Here is a 16,798-nt window from a genome sequence, read left to right as displayed (position 1 = left end):
TTTTTGTGAGTGTCTCTGTTTATCTCCTTTTAGTTGATGCATTGCAAGATTGACTAATCGCATTAGACGGCGGTAGCTCGATTTTTAAGGGAGTGCTTTTTAAGAGGTACATGTTTATTTGGTTTATGATTCTTTCTCAGGGGCTTACAACAGAAATCAAAGAAAGTTGAGGCACATGCTTCTCTTTCCTTAAGTAATGTTTATAATTTTCATTTCAAAACAAAGACGTGGCAAATCAAATAATCTTGACAGCATGCATAAAAGGGGCAATAATGTAAGGATATCCTTAAAAGGGCCATAAGGCTTTCTAAGGTACTGCATCTCCTTCAGATCAAATAAATAGCCTTGATTTCTTATTGAGATCGTTTGAAGTCTCCCTTTCTTCTTCTTCTTCTTTCAGTTGTTTTTCTTGTCTCTCAAACAGACTTATCAGCAAACACATACACATTTACACGCTATACATACATACAAACACACACACACACACATACAACTCAACATACTTTAAACCAAACAATGTTTCATCGAACTGCTACTAGAATGTTTACACGTCGTCAAATGATGGCTTTAGGTGCTGCTGCTACTATGGCTACAGGTGGAGCTGCTTTCTATTTGAACTCTGAATTCAAGAAACCAGTGCTGGCGGAATCCAACAACTTGAAGTTTTGGAAGAGTTTACCAGGGGAAAACACACCTGAGAATCCTGGATTTGCCAAGTTACGTGGTATGGCCGCTGAACAACGATTTAGAACTGCTTTATCTACAAATAATGGAAAGACCGATTTCGATGTGGTGATTGGTAAGTTTGGGCATTATTCTCCTAGAAGATTTTTGTGTGATGTTTGTGGCTAACAAACAAATCACCCCATAGTCGGTGGTGGTATCATTGGCCTAGCAACTGCTAGAGAGTTACTCAAACGTTTCCCCAACATGACAGTTGCCGTCTTGGAAAAGGAACGTGAAGTAGCCGCTCATCAAACCGGTCATAATAGCGGTGTCATCCATGCTGGTATTTATTATAAGCCAGGATCTCGCATGGCCAAGACCTGCGTCCGTGGTGCTGACTTGATGTATGAATACTGTAAACAAAATCAATTGCCAGTAGAGCGTTGCGGTAAACTGATCGTGGCTGTCAATGAAAAAGAACACAAGGAAGTAGAAAGATTGATGGAAATCGCTACTTTGAACGGTGTGAAGGATCTACAAGTCTTGAATAGTGAGGAGGTAATGAAGCACTTTTTTTTTTTTTTGGTCTTTTAGGAAGAGGCCTTATCTTTTTTATGCCTAAAAGAAGGAGGACCCTTCTTTTTTTTTGGGGGGGGGGAGGAGGTGGGGATGCTGAAAGGGCTATCATTTGTGTTATGTATCACGGACACACTACATACACACATTGCTGTTTGCTGATCCTTCATATACAAATTTTATGATTCTAGATTCGACAATTGGAACCCAATGTAGTTGCTTATTCTGCGTTGTATTCTCCCAACACTGGCATTACCGACTATGGCCTTGTGGCTCAATGTATCGCTAATGAAATCGTCCAGACTGGGTAAGGTGTATTATTTATTTTTTTTTTTTGTATTTTTGTGCGTATAAAAAATGTACATGTTTATTTACTTGATAATGTGATCATTCAGACGTGCTGAGATCAAACTTGCTTTTGAAGCCAAGAAATTTGAAAGTAGACAAGATGGAAAGATTGAGGTAAGAAAAAGAACCATTCTTAAGTGAGTGAGTGAGTGAGTGAGTGAGCAAGGAGAAGAAGTAGCAGCGGCATGATATTCATTCTCTCTTTGTTTATCAATGACAGATTTGGGGCGCAGAGCCTAACCAAAGAGGACCTACACTTAAGGTTACTGCCAAGAATGTGATCACTTGTGCAGGCTTTTATTCCGATCGAGTAGCAGGTCTTGCAGGTGGTGACCCCAGCCGTGCCAAGGTGGTTACCTTCAGAGGAACCTACTATCAACTCAAGCCTGAATACCGTGGTATTTGTCGTATGAATGTCTATCCTGTCCCTAGCGGTGGTGGTATTCCCGTAGGTGTTCATTTCACTCCAACGGTCAACACACGTCGTGGTATTCAAATGATTGTCGGTCCTGGAGCCTGTCTTACGTTTGCTCGCGAAGGATATACCTTCTTTGACTTCAAGCTGGAAGACTTGTTTGCTTCTTTGACCAACATGAACTTGTGGATGTTTGCCTTGAAAAACCCCTCTTTGTCTATTGGCGAACTGTACAAAGATATGAATAAGCGTGCCTTTTTGCGTGCTGCTCAAGCCTACGTTCCAGGATTGACAGAAGATATGGTGGAAGAGAGTTTTGCTGGTGTGATGTCTCAAGTGTTCGAAAAAGGCGGTATCGCGGCGAATGACTATATTTTAGAACGCAAGGTCATGGATGGAAAAGTACTTTGTGTGCGTAATGCACCTACTCCTGCATGCACAGCTTCCTTGGCCATCGCAGAAATGTTGATTGATACAGCCACCGAAGACTTTGGTTGGGATGAAAATCAACAAGAAAAGAAGGATGCCGCTGGCTTAACTCAACAGACCATCAAGCAACTTGCCGTAGCTGCTTAAGTTCTGTGTCATCTGCTTCATTATCTTTGCTTCATTTTTTTCTTGGCAAAAAAAAAAAAAAAAAAAAAAAAAAAAAAAAAAAAAAAAAAACCCAAATGTCAGCAAATCAAGAAAAATTATCAATTTATAGTAGTATATCCACTGTGCATTTTTACAAACCTTTCCTACATTTTAGTAGTAGCAATACTAACTCTCTCTTTTTCTTTTCTGAGGAGAGTATGACTACACATCTATTACCGATTTCAGCATTTCTCCCATCGTCATCTTCTTATCATTATACATATTCTAATAGTCTAACTTATCTATCCATATGATTCCCATATATACATATAACATAGTAAATCACCGAAATAAAGAACCTAAAGCATTCTCATTCTTAATCACAAAAAATGAGTATACTTCGAGCTTAGAGGGGACAGGGGAGAGAGTAAGAAGCAGTACTTGCTCTGCATTTCGATTCATGTTAACGTTACTGTTCCCAATATCTGTTTAGGAAAGTGCTCGGGCTAATAAGTAGGACGGAAATGCATCCTTCACAAAGCTTACGTGAAAAAACCGACACGTGAAAAAATAAGGCAAAAAAGTAAATATGAACATGTATAGAATAAGAAAAGGGAAAGTTGGCATGGTTTTGCCTTTTTTCCTATCTAAAGTTCCCGAGAGATGAACAAGACGATAGACTCCTTAAAAAAAAAAAAAGACCTGCAAACTATTTTGCAGTATGTATATTTATTTTCAAACGACTGTCTGCAGATGGATAGTGAGAATGTATAAGTGATTATAAACTGAGAAATGTCTATTAACACACCACTGTATTTGAGACTAACCGGGTTTCACAAAATATTATTACTTTTTGTGCTTTTTCATATTGAGTTTTTGGTATTAGATGAACGAACAAAGAGAAGTTTTCCAAGGGTATAGATTTTAGTTGTCTTTTTTTTTTTTTGTTCAAAAAATCATTACATTATCTTGTCCTAGTGTATAAGCTGTGGGTTGTGTTAAAGTAAAGTACAGATTTTTGTCTTGAGTCCATTTTTACGATGACTAAGAATAAGGCCTGTTGCGGTATGTATAACTTCTTTAATATTTGTATTCGTTTTTGCACTACATTCAATGTATTGCGTATTCAATTTCTTTGCTAAAGCCTGAGCCTACAAATTACCGTCAGTCTGCCAATCCCTTTTTCTCTATTCCAACTTGTAAGTGTAGTGTATGTTTTACCTGCTCAACTGAAATTAATTGTTGGCCATTAGCATTTAATTCAGTGATACGTTGTCGATTATTTCTCAAGTCGCCCTTGGTTCCCACTAATAAACGTGGGGTATTAAATAAGAAATGATCCATTTCAGGGATCCACTATCATCATACGGTAGAGGGGGAGGGAGGGGTGTTAGTTTTTTCGTCGTCTCCCTGACCCTTCTATGTCTCTCTACGTACCCTGTCTTTCACGTTTTCAAAAGATTGAACTTGATCAATAGCAAAACATGCCAAGATAACGTCCGTTTCAGGATAACATAAAGGCCGAAGTCGGTCGTATTCTTCTTGTCCTGCTGTATCCCATAATGATAACTCGATTGACTTTCCCGACTCGTGATGTATGATGGCAATGTAATTCTCAAAAACGGTAGGAACGTAATCCTACACAAATGGTAGTTTAGACTTACTTTTTGCTCGAATGCCAAGACGAAGAAACCTTTGGGTATTTTTACCTCTGGAAATTCATTATGTTGAAATACATGTAATAGACTCGTCTTTCCACAGAAACCATCGCCTACGACGACCAACTTCTTTCGACTTAGCTGTAATAAGGTAGAGGGTTAGTCTCTTTTTCACTTTTGAGGTTTAGGAATAGAATACACATATACCTTTCGCATTTTGAGACTTTAACTTTGTACTCTATCCTTTCTTGAAAAAGTGAAAAAAAAAAAAGAAAAGACTTGGCTCTCTGTATACCGGTAGAATAGCTTTCTCTTTTCAATAACAACAGCAAGGTTGTGTATGTGCGTATGTATATATGTATGTATGTTGTATGTATGTATATTTGTATCTATATCTCTACTATATAAAAAAGGAGAAGAGGCTAAAATGGATCGAAAAAGAAAACGGAGAGCGAGAAAGAAAGGAAAAAGGAGAAATGAGGACGCTGTAACCACGTTCTTTCTTCTTTTTGTTACACAACAAAGGTCTATCGTTTTCATTGCTTCCTTTGTGCGTGCTTACGTGAAGGAAAAAAGGCTTTTTTTCTCTTCGACTGGCGGTGGGTGATGCTACTGCAAAAGTCAGTATACGCTCAGATTTAGTACGAGGGCCAGTGAAGATCGAAACAGAAACGATGCAACATTTCTTTTGTTGCCTATACATACACTGTTCACTTTTGAAAGGATGAATGATCAGATTTTAGGGTGCAGTTAGTGATTTGCCTTAAGGGAAAGAAAACAAAATTCAGTTTCATCCAGGATTCTGTTTCTTTTTTTCCCCACTTTTTCTTTCCAAGGACGGTAAATTGAAATAGTCGTCCGTCTTGCTTTAACAAATATGATACCACGTCTGCCACCTTTATTACTAGCATTGCTGGGCGGTGCTTCTATCTATGGTATCAAACACGTCATGGATAAACTGGAACAAAAAAGCCTTGGACCCCCAGGGTCAAGTGAACATTACGAGAAAATGTACAGATTTCGTCGCAATGTCAAAACGATTGGCATGGCAACCGCTTTCACCTCAGTGGTATTTGCAGGTTACTATGGTAATTTTTTTTTCTTTTTTTTTCTTTTTTTTTTTCTGAATACATGTCAAGGGAGGTTGTAACTTATTAGTACCCACCATTAGTATACACATCACGTCAACATCGTGAAACACCTGCAGCTATGTATAACAGAAACAATGATGATGAGTTGTTTTATCAAGATCAATATAAAGAACGCGAAAGACGTTATGCAGAAGAACGCGCTTTATCCAAAGAAAAGGAAAAAGCAAAAGAACGACAGGCAAAAGAGCATTTGCTAAAAGAAAAGCAAGCAATGGAGCAGCTTTTAAGTGGACATCTAAGCAACAATAAATAATAAAAAAAAGAAAAAAAAAGCAAGAAAATGATAGACCCAAGAATTCGGGGTTGGTTGATGAATATCTTGTCGTTGTTATGGTTACTGTAACTGGAGAATTTCAGACTCCTTGAAATAAGTCATTTCATGAATCTGAAACTCAATAATGTGAACCGTCTCCAGATGCTCGTTCCCAATGCCAAAATGAAAAAAAAAAAAGTTCGTTGGTGTAACTCGCGCTTTACAGACCTTTTCTCTATTGATCTACTGCCCAATTTCTATTAACAGCAAAAGCCGTTACAAAAGTTCATTTTAGCTTAAACTTAAAGATCGAACAGCCAAAAGAAAAGAAAGATTGGCCATCTTTCTTTCTGTCACAGTCTGATTCTTTTAGACAAAAAAATACGGCAAAATTCGAAATTCCATTAACAGCAATAAACATATTAGAAACCCCGTTTCTTTACTTGATAAGTGGGGTGATCTCGGTGAGCACTTAAATAGTGACCAAAATATATTAAAAAGAAAAACCAAGAAAGACCAAAAGAAAAACAGAGAAACAGAAAATAAAGTGCTCTAGAAAAGTTTAGCGTTACGAGCCCTATGCCTCGGACAAAACCATCGATCGGGAACAGTGATACACGCACAACGTACTATTATACATTTCCCCCCACCCCTTTTTTTTTTTATTCTTTTCTTTTTTTTTTTTTTTTTTTTTTTTTTTCTTTCTCCTTTCGCTTTTTTTCCTCTTTAATTAAATAAAATAAAAGAAATGTTAGGTACTCCATTGTTAGTCTTGTTACGAAAGGAAAAAGCTCATTTTTAACTTTATTATCAGATGGGATGAACGATGCTATTGCGACACCATCTTCCACTATTTCATCACAAAATACGTAAATCACTTAATCATCAATCCAACTGTCGCTCAAGTGTATCTCTGATGCATTAAGCGCTATCATCATTTTATTCATAGATGTCCTTTTCAGTTAATTTTAAGGCAGCAACCTGTTCATTCAAGAATGTGTGGTATTGGCGAAAAAGGTTTTTCCATGATCGTTCTTTTATGACAATGCTGTCTTCTTTGTTCAGCAGCTAACTCACACCCCCATTGTCAATGTGATATAGTCGATCGAAGGCCTATTGATCCACCGCCAGTAGTCCAGATTAAACTCTTGAATTTAGATCATCAAGAAGACGACGAAAGCAGAGAGCGGTAAAAAGGGATCGACTCACTCTTTCTATAGCTTACACACTATGTCCATCTAACGATACACAATCTTGCATAGACTTTCTGCCCTTTCTACGCATCTCTTTCTTATCGCTATTCTTGTACCAGCAGACACGAAAGAAAACCAAAAACCCAACATTTTGATGCATAGTAAACTCACTGTCGGCAGAACTGTTTCTTCGCTTTACAACCTCAGAGATTTGGATGGATCAGAAGGCGCTTTTTTTGTCTTTTCAGATATCTCTGTGAGGACAGAAGGCACTTATCGATTACAGATGTGTTTATTTGATATTGAAGAGTAAAATGTGCATCTCTAACACCCTCTTTCTAAGAAAAATCAAGATACTAATCGTCCAACACTAATTATTAGCCAAATGGTGAAGTACGATGCCTCGATTTTAACCGATCCATTTACAGTTTATTCCGCAAAAACAGTAACGTTTCTTATTTTATCTCATTCTATCTTGTGTATTAAAACTTATCCATGCAAGACAAAAGAAGAACGTAAAAAGAAAAAAACTAACATGTAAACATATGCATCAAGTTCCCAGGGATGTATCGTTCATGTGAACTCGTTCAAAGTTTTGCTAGACAAGGCTTGAAAATCAGAATTCGTCGAGAAGCAGGTCCACGGCCTGCACGCTGTACACAACGACAAAAGGACATCCGGAAAGCAGCCATAGAAGACAATCATTCTGCAATTCAGCAAGAAGACTCTATGGATACTGAAGAAGAAGAGTACGATGATGCTTACAGTCAAAATAGCAGCAGTTCATCACATAAACGCAGTAGTACAGGAGGTATTCCCAGAATGACTCTCATGCATAAAAAGGCCAAGGTTTTTTCCATTGACTTGAACTTCTCTAGGTTTACTAGGGCATCCCTGTTCGAATAAAAGACGCTTAAGTCTTTCTTACTTATTGTTAGACGGCGAAGACGAAAATCAGAAAGATAACAGCGTAAAGCCTTATATTACAAACAATAACCATCTTCACAGTAATAGTCACAGTATCAGTAGCAGCATTGTATCAACACCACTACAACAAACACATTATCATACCTCACCTTTTACCTCCACGACAGCGACGGTAACAGCAACAGCAGCAGCATTAGCAACAGCACCACCAACTACAGCGAAACTATTTTTACCGTCTATCCATTCTTCTTCAGAAACGTCTTACTTTCCTTATCAAGGTCTGAATACAGGAGCATTTCACAACGACAAAGGTAACTTGTTTTTTTTTTTTCTCGTTCTTCGTCTGCTGTTATCTTATTATCTTTTTCTCTCATTCTGTAACAACTAGATGCAATGAATACCAGTAATCATCGTGGCATTCGTGCTCATCACACTCATTCTCTTTACGGTATTGAATCAACAGCCTATTCCAGGTCAACATTACCCGTAGTACCACCTTCTTCAACGCAACCATCACAGCCGCAATCTTTGTTAACGATAACAACAGCGACAACAATGACGACTACCATACCAAAAACTGATTACCCCCCTCGTTTACACATAGCACAACCCAGTAACGCACCAAAATTACCATCGATTCAGCAGTTAGTTCATGAAAAGCATAATTGAAAATCGCGTGTCTTTTTTTTTTTTAAAAAAAAATTCAGAGTTTTTATTTTGTTGGCTTCCATCCCACATCTATTTATAATTATATTACAGATCCAATGCTATATACATATACATATATGACATGCCTACTTTTTTGCTTATCAAGAGAATACAATAGATATCCTCATCATCATTACCAGAAGAAAACTGTTTTTCGCCAATACACAAGTCCATAGATGTAATTACGCAAGGCTTCATCTTCATACCCTTTTTAAAAGGAACAGTAACCGCCACGAAAGATTGTCATTCTGAACTTGATATACTACACGTCTAACGTCTTTCACGATAAATATATTATTTTGATGGCTCTTTGAAGGTGACAGAAAACAATTAAAGTGCCTTGTTTCTTTTTCATTTTATGAAAACGAAAGGGCACATGCAGCCTTTATCATGTTCGTTTTAATCGTTTCTCTAAAGCAGTGATTTGTTTAATGACACCTTACGTTTATCTACAGTGTCAAAAGATAAGCACTGACTATTTACTTCTCTTAAAGTGGAACACACATAGATTTTGTAAAAAGGTATGTTTCAAGAATTTAATAAATTGATTGCTCGAACGTAACCAAGCTCCATCATTTTACTCTTCGTCATGAAAGTACTTATTAGACTATACAGAAATCTTAACACTTCCCTTTTGTATTCGTTAGGGGTGCATTTCACGTCTTCTTTGACCTTTTTTGAACAACTTGCGTGCACTGAGCATCTGAAAGGTTTGGATATGACCATCCGTAGGATTATCTATACTGACTCCGAAGAAAAAAAAAAAGGCACAAAAATAATACTGCATATGTATTACCATAATATTCATATTGGAGTTCCATCTCATAAAGCAAATGAGCAAAGTATACATTAGAATGACGAAACACCGGTAGTTAATTTGCTGTTCTGATTTATGCGTAAAGATAGAAACACTATACGTGGTAGCAATGAAGTCATGCATTGCGACTCTGATCTGATACAGTTACCAAATGTACTACTTACCATTTTTACTCGGCCAATGCATCTAAAATGATGTCTATAGTACTGTCGAGTAATGATTGAAACAAGCTTTTACTTGTACTATAAAACACTGGCAAGCATGTCTCTACTATGTCCTGCTTTGAAAGACAACTGATATTGGTTTTAAATACACTGCTGTGATCATGGGTTGGTTTTTTTTTTTCTTTTTTTTTTTTTTTTTTTTTTTTTTTGTCCATTTAACAGTGTAGAATTAAAAAGAATCAGTTCTACAAGATTATATTTGAAGCGGTTTGTTAGTGATTGGAACAACTGTGCAGCTGTATGCATACGGCCTTATCTACTTTCGCTTAAATTGTAAGGGTAGGAAAAAGAAAGAGAAAGAATGAAAAGATATTGCCTCCTGCTTTCTTGGGTGCTTTTTGATCGACCTTCAACTACTTTAATGTTATGCACCAAGAGTGGCATTCTCACTCTTCGGCGGGGACAAACGGCGCTGTTCCATAAGTGATAGATGATAGGATGAAAATGAATGTTTCTTAATGTGAAGCGGTACAGTCACAAAGGCGGTCCAAGACTCATAACCCTATCGGACTATATGTCAATTCGCTGAAGTAATGCCTATGTTGCTGCAAGATAAGATCTTTGTTTTTTAATATCATAATATGAATGCAGACATTTGTCAATGGACGTATAGTATCTGTCCATTGTAGATGTTCTCAAAAAGGAACGCAGAAAATGGAAACGGCAAGGGGTTCAAACAAAACGGTACGTATCAAGACAAATCGTTAAAGAACGTCCTTCAACTACGGAAATGTCGAGGAAAATGATACAACTTGCAGTCATTTTATCTTGGCTTGACTTCGTGAGAGCTTTCATTCAATTTCCTCTGGCTTAATCGAAGGCTGCAGAGATACGAAAGAAGATCAAGAAATAGTGCTATTGATTTTAATATAAAAAAATGTACTCTAGGGGACAAAAGACATCGTTTCAAATAAGGATATTCATTTTCAACGAAACAGGAAAATGCTGTTTAATCAAGGAGAATTAGCGCTGCAAATGAGTAGCAGTATATTTGCTAAGCTGTTGCGATTAGTATAAATGTTAAGGATCTGCGCAAGCAAATTCAACAAGGGTTGATCAATGCGTGATCTATTTTGCAGAAGGCTAAAGAAGGTTGGATTCATAATGACCGGCTGTCGCTGTCAAATGGATAATAATCCAGGCAAAATCCTCTCCTACAGCACCCTCCATCTATAATCGTTTCTCGCAAAGTACGCCTTATCGCCAACAGCATCTCTGTGGCTGATTTTGGAATACATTTAGTATTTCTACCTTGCTTCGAAATACAATCCCCAACATGAACCATACTTATGTCCATCTTGAAAAGATTAAAATGTCATACTCATTATGAAGTCAATCCATAAAGTTTTTTCCGCCCTGCAGAAGAAATTTGCTTGCATATAATGACCAATCTCTTTCAAACATAACTTGTATGTCAGTAGTTTATTGGGCAGTATCAAAAATGTAAAAATGAAATTCTTCCAGCTTTGAAGCTTCTGTTTCTAATTATCAGGCATTCATCCTTACCCATTGTGTGATTCATATTTCTCAAAGTAGGGTACAGTAGTTTTCTTGAACGTGGTGTAATATATATATATGCCTGAGTGCCGCCCCATCTTGATTGTGTTTGAAAAACTTTCGTTGACCAGGGCTCAAGGGAAGGTGAAAATTGCAACGCGTGTTTAAAACGCGCGCGTATCAAATGTTCATAGCGCTCGGCTTCTCTTCTCTTTTTTTTTTTTTTTTTTTTTTTTCTGCTCAGGCAATTTGTATTTACAGAAACTCAGACCGAGAGTAAATTTTTGCAACCTGTTTGGGTTTTCTCCTATTTTAAGCTTTCTTTCTTTCCCCATCCTACACCCGCCCTTTCGATATCACTGCTATTATGGCCACAACACCAAGAAGAGCAGCAACATTCACGAACGGTGTCGAAGGGCAGCAGCAACAATATCCGTTTTATGAAGAAGAAGAAGAAGATATTCGTACACCAGAACGAAACAATAATAACAGCTCTAGTATTTTGGCATCACCTTTGAGAGCGATCGCCTCTCCATTTTACCAGGCGGTTTGGAATGCCAAGAATACTGCCATGAAAGACTGGAAGTCATTTTATGGGAACTTACAAGCAACATTTTCGCCAAAAACAAGTGCGAATCGTGTGCGAAAACAAACTCCTCTGACGACAGAGAACATGAAAGCAAAATTGATGCAGCAGAAGAGTCATAAACAGTACCAGCAGGAGCAGCAAACGAATCAACGTGGTTTCTCAGACAATGACGAAAGCGGCGTCACGAGGAACAGAAGCAGTATGCTGATGCAGACACGGAGAAATGATGATATTGAACAGGATATGCCATCAATAAACAGAGGCACTAGCGATAACAGATCATCATTAACACCACTTATTGAGAGACATACGATACGCGAAGGTTAGCAGTATATAACCCCTCCCCCGTCCCCCACATCTTTTAGAAAGAAATTAACCTTTCATTTAAAACGTACAGATTTTCGATCGAGATACAATCATTATACTAATAGAAATCCATTTTATCGCGAATCCGTCATTTCCGCTGCACCTATGAGTACACCTTCATTAATTGGAGATAACAATGACTCTATGTCCATAACAGATACACCTAGACTCACAAACAGTAGAATGAAACAAAACTACAACGCTTTCGACAATCTGGGCGACCTCACACCCGTTTCAAGCTTGAGTAGGCAGTTTAACCGTCATCAAATAGATACAAGGAATAGTATTTTATCACCTGAAAGACCTAATTTATCGACATATACACCAACTCGTAATTACGCAAACAATAATCGCTTTCACACTATCACTTCTTCCTTTAATGATACCATGAACAAATACTCTGACCGTAACGGACAAATGTCAACTGCTGCCTTAGAAAAAAGATTAAATGATGAAAGAGAAAGACTAGATCGCCTGGAAAGCAGAGTGATGAGGTTGAGAAGACAGGTAATGGCATAAGAAGAGCTATAAAACAATGAATTTTTTTTCCCTTCTTTTTTTGCCTAATTAAAATTTCATTATATCAAATGTATATATATATATATATATATGTATATATTTATTATAGTCTACTATCTTGGCGGGAGACTTTAATAAAAAGGATAGTCTTCTTTGCAACAAAGGCCAATTGGATGACAGAGAAAAACTCATAGCAGCAACGGCATCTGCCACACCATTAACAAGGGACAATATTATAAACTCATTGAACCGAAACGATTACTCAACCCCTCTTAGACACCACTCTCAAAAGTGCCAAAGACCAGATACCAGTTTTAAGCAGCAACAAGAACCACAAAATGGAATGATGAATACCCCTCCACAGTCTCTTGAATATGTTCCTGTAAGAGAGCAGATGAATTTCAGAGTATCAATCAGATTCGTTGAAGATTGCTTAACTAATTTTCAATTGAAACAAAAATTTTTTACGATAGAAATATAAACATACTACGTCCTCTTCCTTCATTAGAAGACCGAGTAACGTCTCTTCCAATCATACCAACAATAATGATATTAACCCTTATACACCAGATTCAACCAACCGCATTCTTTCTCCACGAACATCAGCAAACCGCCAAAATGTGAGCTCTCAGCTTGGCAGTACAAAATTACGGTCTACAGAGACCATCAAGTAGGTTTCTTTCCTCTTCCTTCCCCCCTTTCAAACACAGCTGTTATAAACAGGACATTTCATTGACTCAGTCACTATGTTACATTTAGCACACCTGGTGACAGCCGCATCTCCAACCGTTTTTGGAAAGAAATCCATGGCTTGAATGAAAAGAGAGAATCTACATCGCCTTTAAGATTGAATACACGTGCCTCCATCTGGGCGAAACGCGCAAACCTGCTGCGACAAGAAAGTGAAGAAGAGGACGAAGAGCAAGTAACCACGGGAAGCCGAAGAATGATAAGAAGCCCAACTGTTATTTCCAAAAACAGCTGGTCTGACACTAATGTTCTCAGTCGCGATGACGATATGGATGTAAATAATACAAATAGCTTCAATACAAAGCTTTTCGAAATTGCCAGACAAGAAAGGAAAAGAAAAGGCAAAGGCAAAAGCACTGGCACAGACATTCCTGATGATGGATATACCAGAATAGCTGACCATAAGAATTACAATCATTCTGACAGTTTGAGGGATAGTCTTGCACGCACTTCTACTTTAACGAAAAGATGGTTTTTGGAGGATGAAGAAGACGAAGAAGAGGGAACAGAGGAAACACCAGAGAAAGATAGAGGTAAACAGAAGAGAGCTAGTGTGGATGATGCCATGTCCATGAATGCCGAGACGTCAGTCCTATCTCGTCCCCCTCTAACTTCCTCATTAAGACAGCAGCAACAACAAGGAAGACAACAACGATCAACTGTTCAATTATCTAAAAAACGTCGTATGGATAATCCTGTAGGCATTGACAGCAACGACTTGTTCAACAATCCTATGTTCAAAGCAGCTCAGGAAAACATGAAAGCGTATGAAAAAGTATCTACTGGTACAAATACAGCTATTCATAATACTAATTTCCGAAGTTGTGTCATCTCAACTGCGGCAGCTACACCTACAAGATCGGCCAATCCTATCCATCTTAAGGACAGCATTTCTCTCGGTAAAGACGACCGAGATGAGCAAGATGAGCAAGATGAGGATGGTCACCATTACTCAGATACACCAGCTAGAAGAAAACAAAGGACCCATTATAACGTACCTGATAATCTCAACGCGACACCTTTATCAGACGAACTTGAGTTAGCAAAAAAACGCGATGAAGCAATCCGTAAGAGGAATAATATACCGCAAATTAATCCAAACATGCTTGCTGAATTGAAAGCAAAACATAGAGATAGGTTAATTGATGATTCTGATTCCTATAAGTTTGCATAGTCTCGCAAATATATATATTTAAAACTATAACAGTACTTAATAGTAGTAGTAGTAGTAATAGCAGTAGTAACAAAAATAAACTTCTTTGCTTGAAGCTTTTTCATGCTAAAACCATAATTATCCCTTTCAACAGTATATGTAGTGTTATAGATAGGACAGAGGCCGATGGTAAATTATAAATTTATTGTATAAGGTAAAGGTAGATGATGAAAGGAAATTGGTATATTATGTAAGATGAGTATGTAAGAGCATGATGAATAGTGAACGTCGGGGTGATGCCTGAGCAAAGATAGATTGCTATTCACTTAAAGACATTCTGCTAAGGCCACCGCTAGCCTCGTGTAGATTGAATGTACTGCCTTTTTGTTGTGCTCTTGCCGCAGCATTCAAAGACGTACCACTACTGCTGCCGGCACTTTGAACACTGCTGTTACTACTACCAGTATTATTTCCAACGTTCCCAAAGAAGGCTAAACCTGTCGTGGGCGGGCTATTATAACCTGTTAAAACAGGTGAGCCGTTTAGCGACAGTGAAGGAGAAACAGCCCTTCGTTTTAGACCTAGCGGAGTAGGGAAAGAATCAAAGCGATCCTCGGATGCTATAGAAGAAAGTTTTATTACAATGATGCCCTTAATTTTCAAACTAAAGTATTTCGTTTCTTTTACCTTTTCGTTTGATACTTTTATATTGTTGCTGTTGCTGTGGGCTCGGACATGTTATGTTTTCTAATTGGAAACTCTGTGCATTGTGTTAGGATGCATACTTGGAAATATAGGAGGACACATTCAGAACTAAACTTACGGTCATTTCGATCTCTGGATTAAGCCTTGAACATTGATATAAAGGCATATCCACTTTTGTCCAAGAAGCGGGAGGAACACCTTGGTAATGCTATTTTATTGTTTATGTATGCAGAAAGTAAGCACATGTGATTCGAATCCAAGAGGTCTCCGTCAATTAAGTTCTAACCTCTGCTATTTCATTATCGATCTGTTTTAGCTGTTGTGTTGTATCATGCTCTCTTCTCATTTCTATGTCTGCTAAATGTGTATCTTCCTATGTTCCATATATGAACTATGTTTAGATTTCTCCTTTTTACGTAGTGAAGATAAAAACAATAACTCACATCCGCTTGGTCTATCACTCTCAAAAGTGCTTTTGATTTAGGCTGTTATACGACATTCATGAGTTATGTTTTGTCAGGGATATCATTGCACTTGATCAAGTAATTTACCATTAGTGAACTTCGACGATGGACGCTTCGTCGCTCGGGGTCTCTTCTATTGTTAGTGGTTATATTATTAGTGGTACTGAGAGGATGTATTGCTGCTGATCCACTATTGTTGTTGTTATTGTTGCTATTAGTAGCAGTAGCAGCAGTCGTACTACTATCCTTATTACGCTTATTATTCATCTTTTCGATGGATAAAGCTGACCAGTTACTTCCAATGGGTTTAATCATCCTTGTGACAATAGGAGTTACTGTCACCGTGTTTGTTACAATTGCTTCGGAGGTATTTTTTGATTGCTCCTGCTGTTGCTGATGATTATCGGGCGTCATGGTAGTGTTACTATTAGCAGTAGGACTTGAAGATGTGATGGATGCCATTAGACGTCTGCTGTTGGTGTCTATCATCATTCCGTTAAAATTGCTCTTGTTAGTGCCTCCACTATTACTGCCAGTAATAGAAGACACGGACCTAGCATCATCAGAGTCTACACTCATTTTATTGTAAGACGACGCAGAGGGAGAAGCAGGAGGGAGAGAAGACAAAGACATTCTTCTACTACTACTGCTGCCCGTAGTGATATTGTTGAAATTGATATTGTTGCTATCATTTATACTAAGGCTGTTGTTACTGTCGTTGCTCAATAGCATAGTATTGACGTTGCTGTTGTTGTTAGTGTTATTATTGTTGTAGTCGGTTTCAAGATCTGACATTCGGCTGAGATCGTCATCATCTGTGAAACTACTTTTCGACTGTTCTCGTTTGAATGCCGAGATGTTATCCATGATTAAGTCGAGGAAAGTAAGGACGGCTTCTAAGTGAAAAGTTTACAATATGTATAAATAAGGGAGAAAAAAAAAGCAAAGAAACAGAAAAGAAAGCCAAAACATGAAGTTTTTTATGCGTCGTTTTTTCTATCAACGTGGATTTCTCTTCCTGTCTTATACTCAGAACAGAAGAAGTTGATTTTGGTTCTTCTCCTTTAACGTATTGTCAAGAATCATTATAAACCTCAGTTATTTTCATAGTTGCATACAAAACTATGCACATTTAAGAAACATTTATTTGACATTGGCATTTTCTCGAGACCTCCTTAAACATTTCAATGAACGTAGGCTAGCTCACCATCAATCGAATAATAGAACCGTTTACTCAACTCTG

General features: G+C 37.8%; 7 protein-coding genes across 7 annotated transcripts; 4 read left to right on the top strand and 3 right to left on the bottom strand.

The window, feature by feature from the left end:
• Positions 1-516: 516 nt before the first annotated feature.
• BDF20DRAFT_904496 (FAD dependent oxidoreductase-domain-containing protein) lies at positions 517-2,581 on the top strand (the record flags this gene model as incomplete). Its single annotated transcript, XM_053083038.1, has 5 exons — positions 517-799; positions 872-1,224; positions 1,434-1,549; positions 1,638-1,704; positions 1,811-2,581. 5 exons carry the CDS (start codon positions 517-519, stop codon positions 2,579-2,581), a joined length of 1,590 nt encoding a protein of 529 aa, XP_052938701.1.
• A 998-nt stretch (positions 2,582-3,579) lies between these two features.
• Positions 3,580-4,455, bottom strand: BDF20DRAFT_909968 (P-loop containing nucleoside triphosphate hydrolase protein; the record flags this gene model as incomplete). Its single annotated transcript, XM_053083656.1, has 5 exons — positions 3,580-3,732; positions 3,803-3,937; positions 4,019-4,219; positions 4,291-4,380; positions 4,447-4,455. The coding sequence occupies 5 exons, from the start codon at positions 4,453-4,455 to the stop codon at positions 3,580-3,582; spliced, it is 588 nt and encodes a 195-aa protein (XP_052938700.1).
• Positions 4,456-5,116: 661 nt separating this feature from the next.
• On the top strand, positions 5,117-5,643 carry BDF20DRAFT_832278 (uncharacterized protein; the record flags this gene model as incomplete). Its single annotated transcript, XM_053078525.1, has 2 exons — positions 5,117-5,327; positions 5,411-5,643. 2 exons carry the CDS (start codon positions 5,117-5,119, stop codon positions 5,641-5,643), a joined length of 444 nt encoding a protein of 147 aa, XP_052938699.1.
• Positions 5,644-6,462: 819 nt separating this feature from the next.
• On the top strand, positions 6,463-8,432 carry BDF20DRAFT_909966 (velvet factor-domain-containing protein; the record flags this gene model as incomplete). The annotated part of the gene is made up of 8 exons (XM_053083655.1): positions 6,463-6,512; positions 6,593-6,660; positions 6,745-6,832; positions 6,906-7,145; positions 7,218-7,281; positions 7,392-7,647; positions 7,715-8,074; positions 8,152-8,432. 8 exons carry the CDS (start codon positions 6,463-6,465, stop codon positions 8,430-8,432), a joined length of 1,407 nt encoding a protein of 468 aa, XP_052938698.1.
• Positions 8,433-8,970: 538 nt separating this feature from the next.
• BDF20DRAFT_849559 (uncharacterized protein) lies at positions 8,971-9,475 on the bottom strand. Its single transcript, XM_053079911.1, has one exon. It carries the CDS (start codon positions 9,409-9,411, stop codon positions 9,115-9,117), a length of 297 nt encoding a protein of 98 aa, XP_052938697.1. The 5' UTR covers positions 9,412-9,475; the 3' UTR covers positions 8,971-9,114.
• Positions 9,476-11,315: 1,840 nt separating this feature from the next.
• Positions 11,316-14,478, top strand: BDF20DRAFT_849508 (uncharacterized protein). The gene is made up of 5 exons (XM_053079910.1): positions 11,316-11,920; positions 11,996-12,471; positions 12,593-12,865; positions 12,957-13,153; positions 13,243-14,478. Exons 1-5 carry the CDS (start codon positions 11,377-11,379, stop codon positions 14,405-14,407), a joined length of 2,655 nt encoding a protein of 884 aa, XP_052938696.1. The 5' UTR covers positions 11,316-11,376; the 3' UTR covers positions 14,408-14,478.
• A 72-nt stretch (positions 14,479-14,550) lies between these two features.
• Positions 14,551-15,665, bottom strand: BDF20DRAFT_849506 (uncharacterized protein). The gene is made up of 4 exons (XM_053079909.1): positions 15,378-15,665; positions 15,210-15,299; positions 15,074-15,146; positions 14,551-15,006 (listed from the first exon to the last, which is right to left on the bottom strand). The coding sequence occupies exons 1-4, from the start codon at positions 15,435-15,437 to the stop codon at positions 14,705-14,707; spliced, it is 525 nt and encodes a 174-aa protein (XP_052938695.1). The 5' UTR covers positions 15,438-15,665; the 3' UTR covers positions 14,551-14,704.
• Positions 15,666-16,798: the final 1,133 nt, after the last annotated feature.

Source organism: Mycotypha africana (assembly GCF_025528875.1).
Source record: "Mycotypha africana strain NRRL 2978 chromosome Unknown BDF20scaffold_2, whole genome shotgun sequence".
Lineage (NCBI taxonomy): Eukaryota > Fungi > Mucoromycota > Mucoromycetes > Mucorales > Mycotyphaceae > Mycotypha > Mycotypha africana.
This window is presented reverse-complemented; position numbering and strand designations above follow the sequence as displayed.

Excerpts from the sequence above, each read along its gene's own strand:
- BDF20DRAFT_849559 (XM_053079911.1), bottom strand. The coding sequence starts at position 9,411 with ATGCATGACTTCATTGCTACCACGTATAGTGTTTCTATCTTTACGCAT.
- BDF20DRAFT_849508 (XM_053079910.1), top strand. The coding sequence starts at position 11,377 with ATGGCCACAACACCAAGAAGAGCAGCAACATTCACGAACGGTGTCGAA. Across the intron at positions 11,921-11,995 it reads GAGACATACGATACGCGAAG|ATTTTCGATCGAGATACAAT; the intron begins GTTAGCAGTATA and ends TAAAACGTACAG. Across the intron at positions 13,154-13,242 it reads CGGTCTACAGAGACCATCAA|CACACCTGGTGACAGCCGCA; the intron begins GTAGGTTTCTTT and ends TGTTACATTTAG.
- BDF20DRAFT_849506 (XM_053079909.1), bottom strand. The coding sequence starts at position 15,437 with ATGAGAAGAGAGCATGATACAACACAACAGCTAAAACAGATCGATAAT. Across the intron at positions 15,300-15,377 it reads TCGATAATGAAATAGCAGAG|CATTACCAAGGTGTTCCTCC; the intron begins GTTAGAACTTAA and ends ACAATAAAATAG. Across the intron at positions 15,147-15,209 it reads ATCCAGAGATCGAAATGACC|AGTTTCCAATTAGAAAACAT; the intron begins GTAAGTTTAGTT and ends CACAATGCACAG.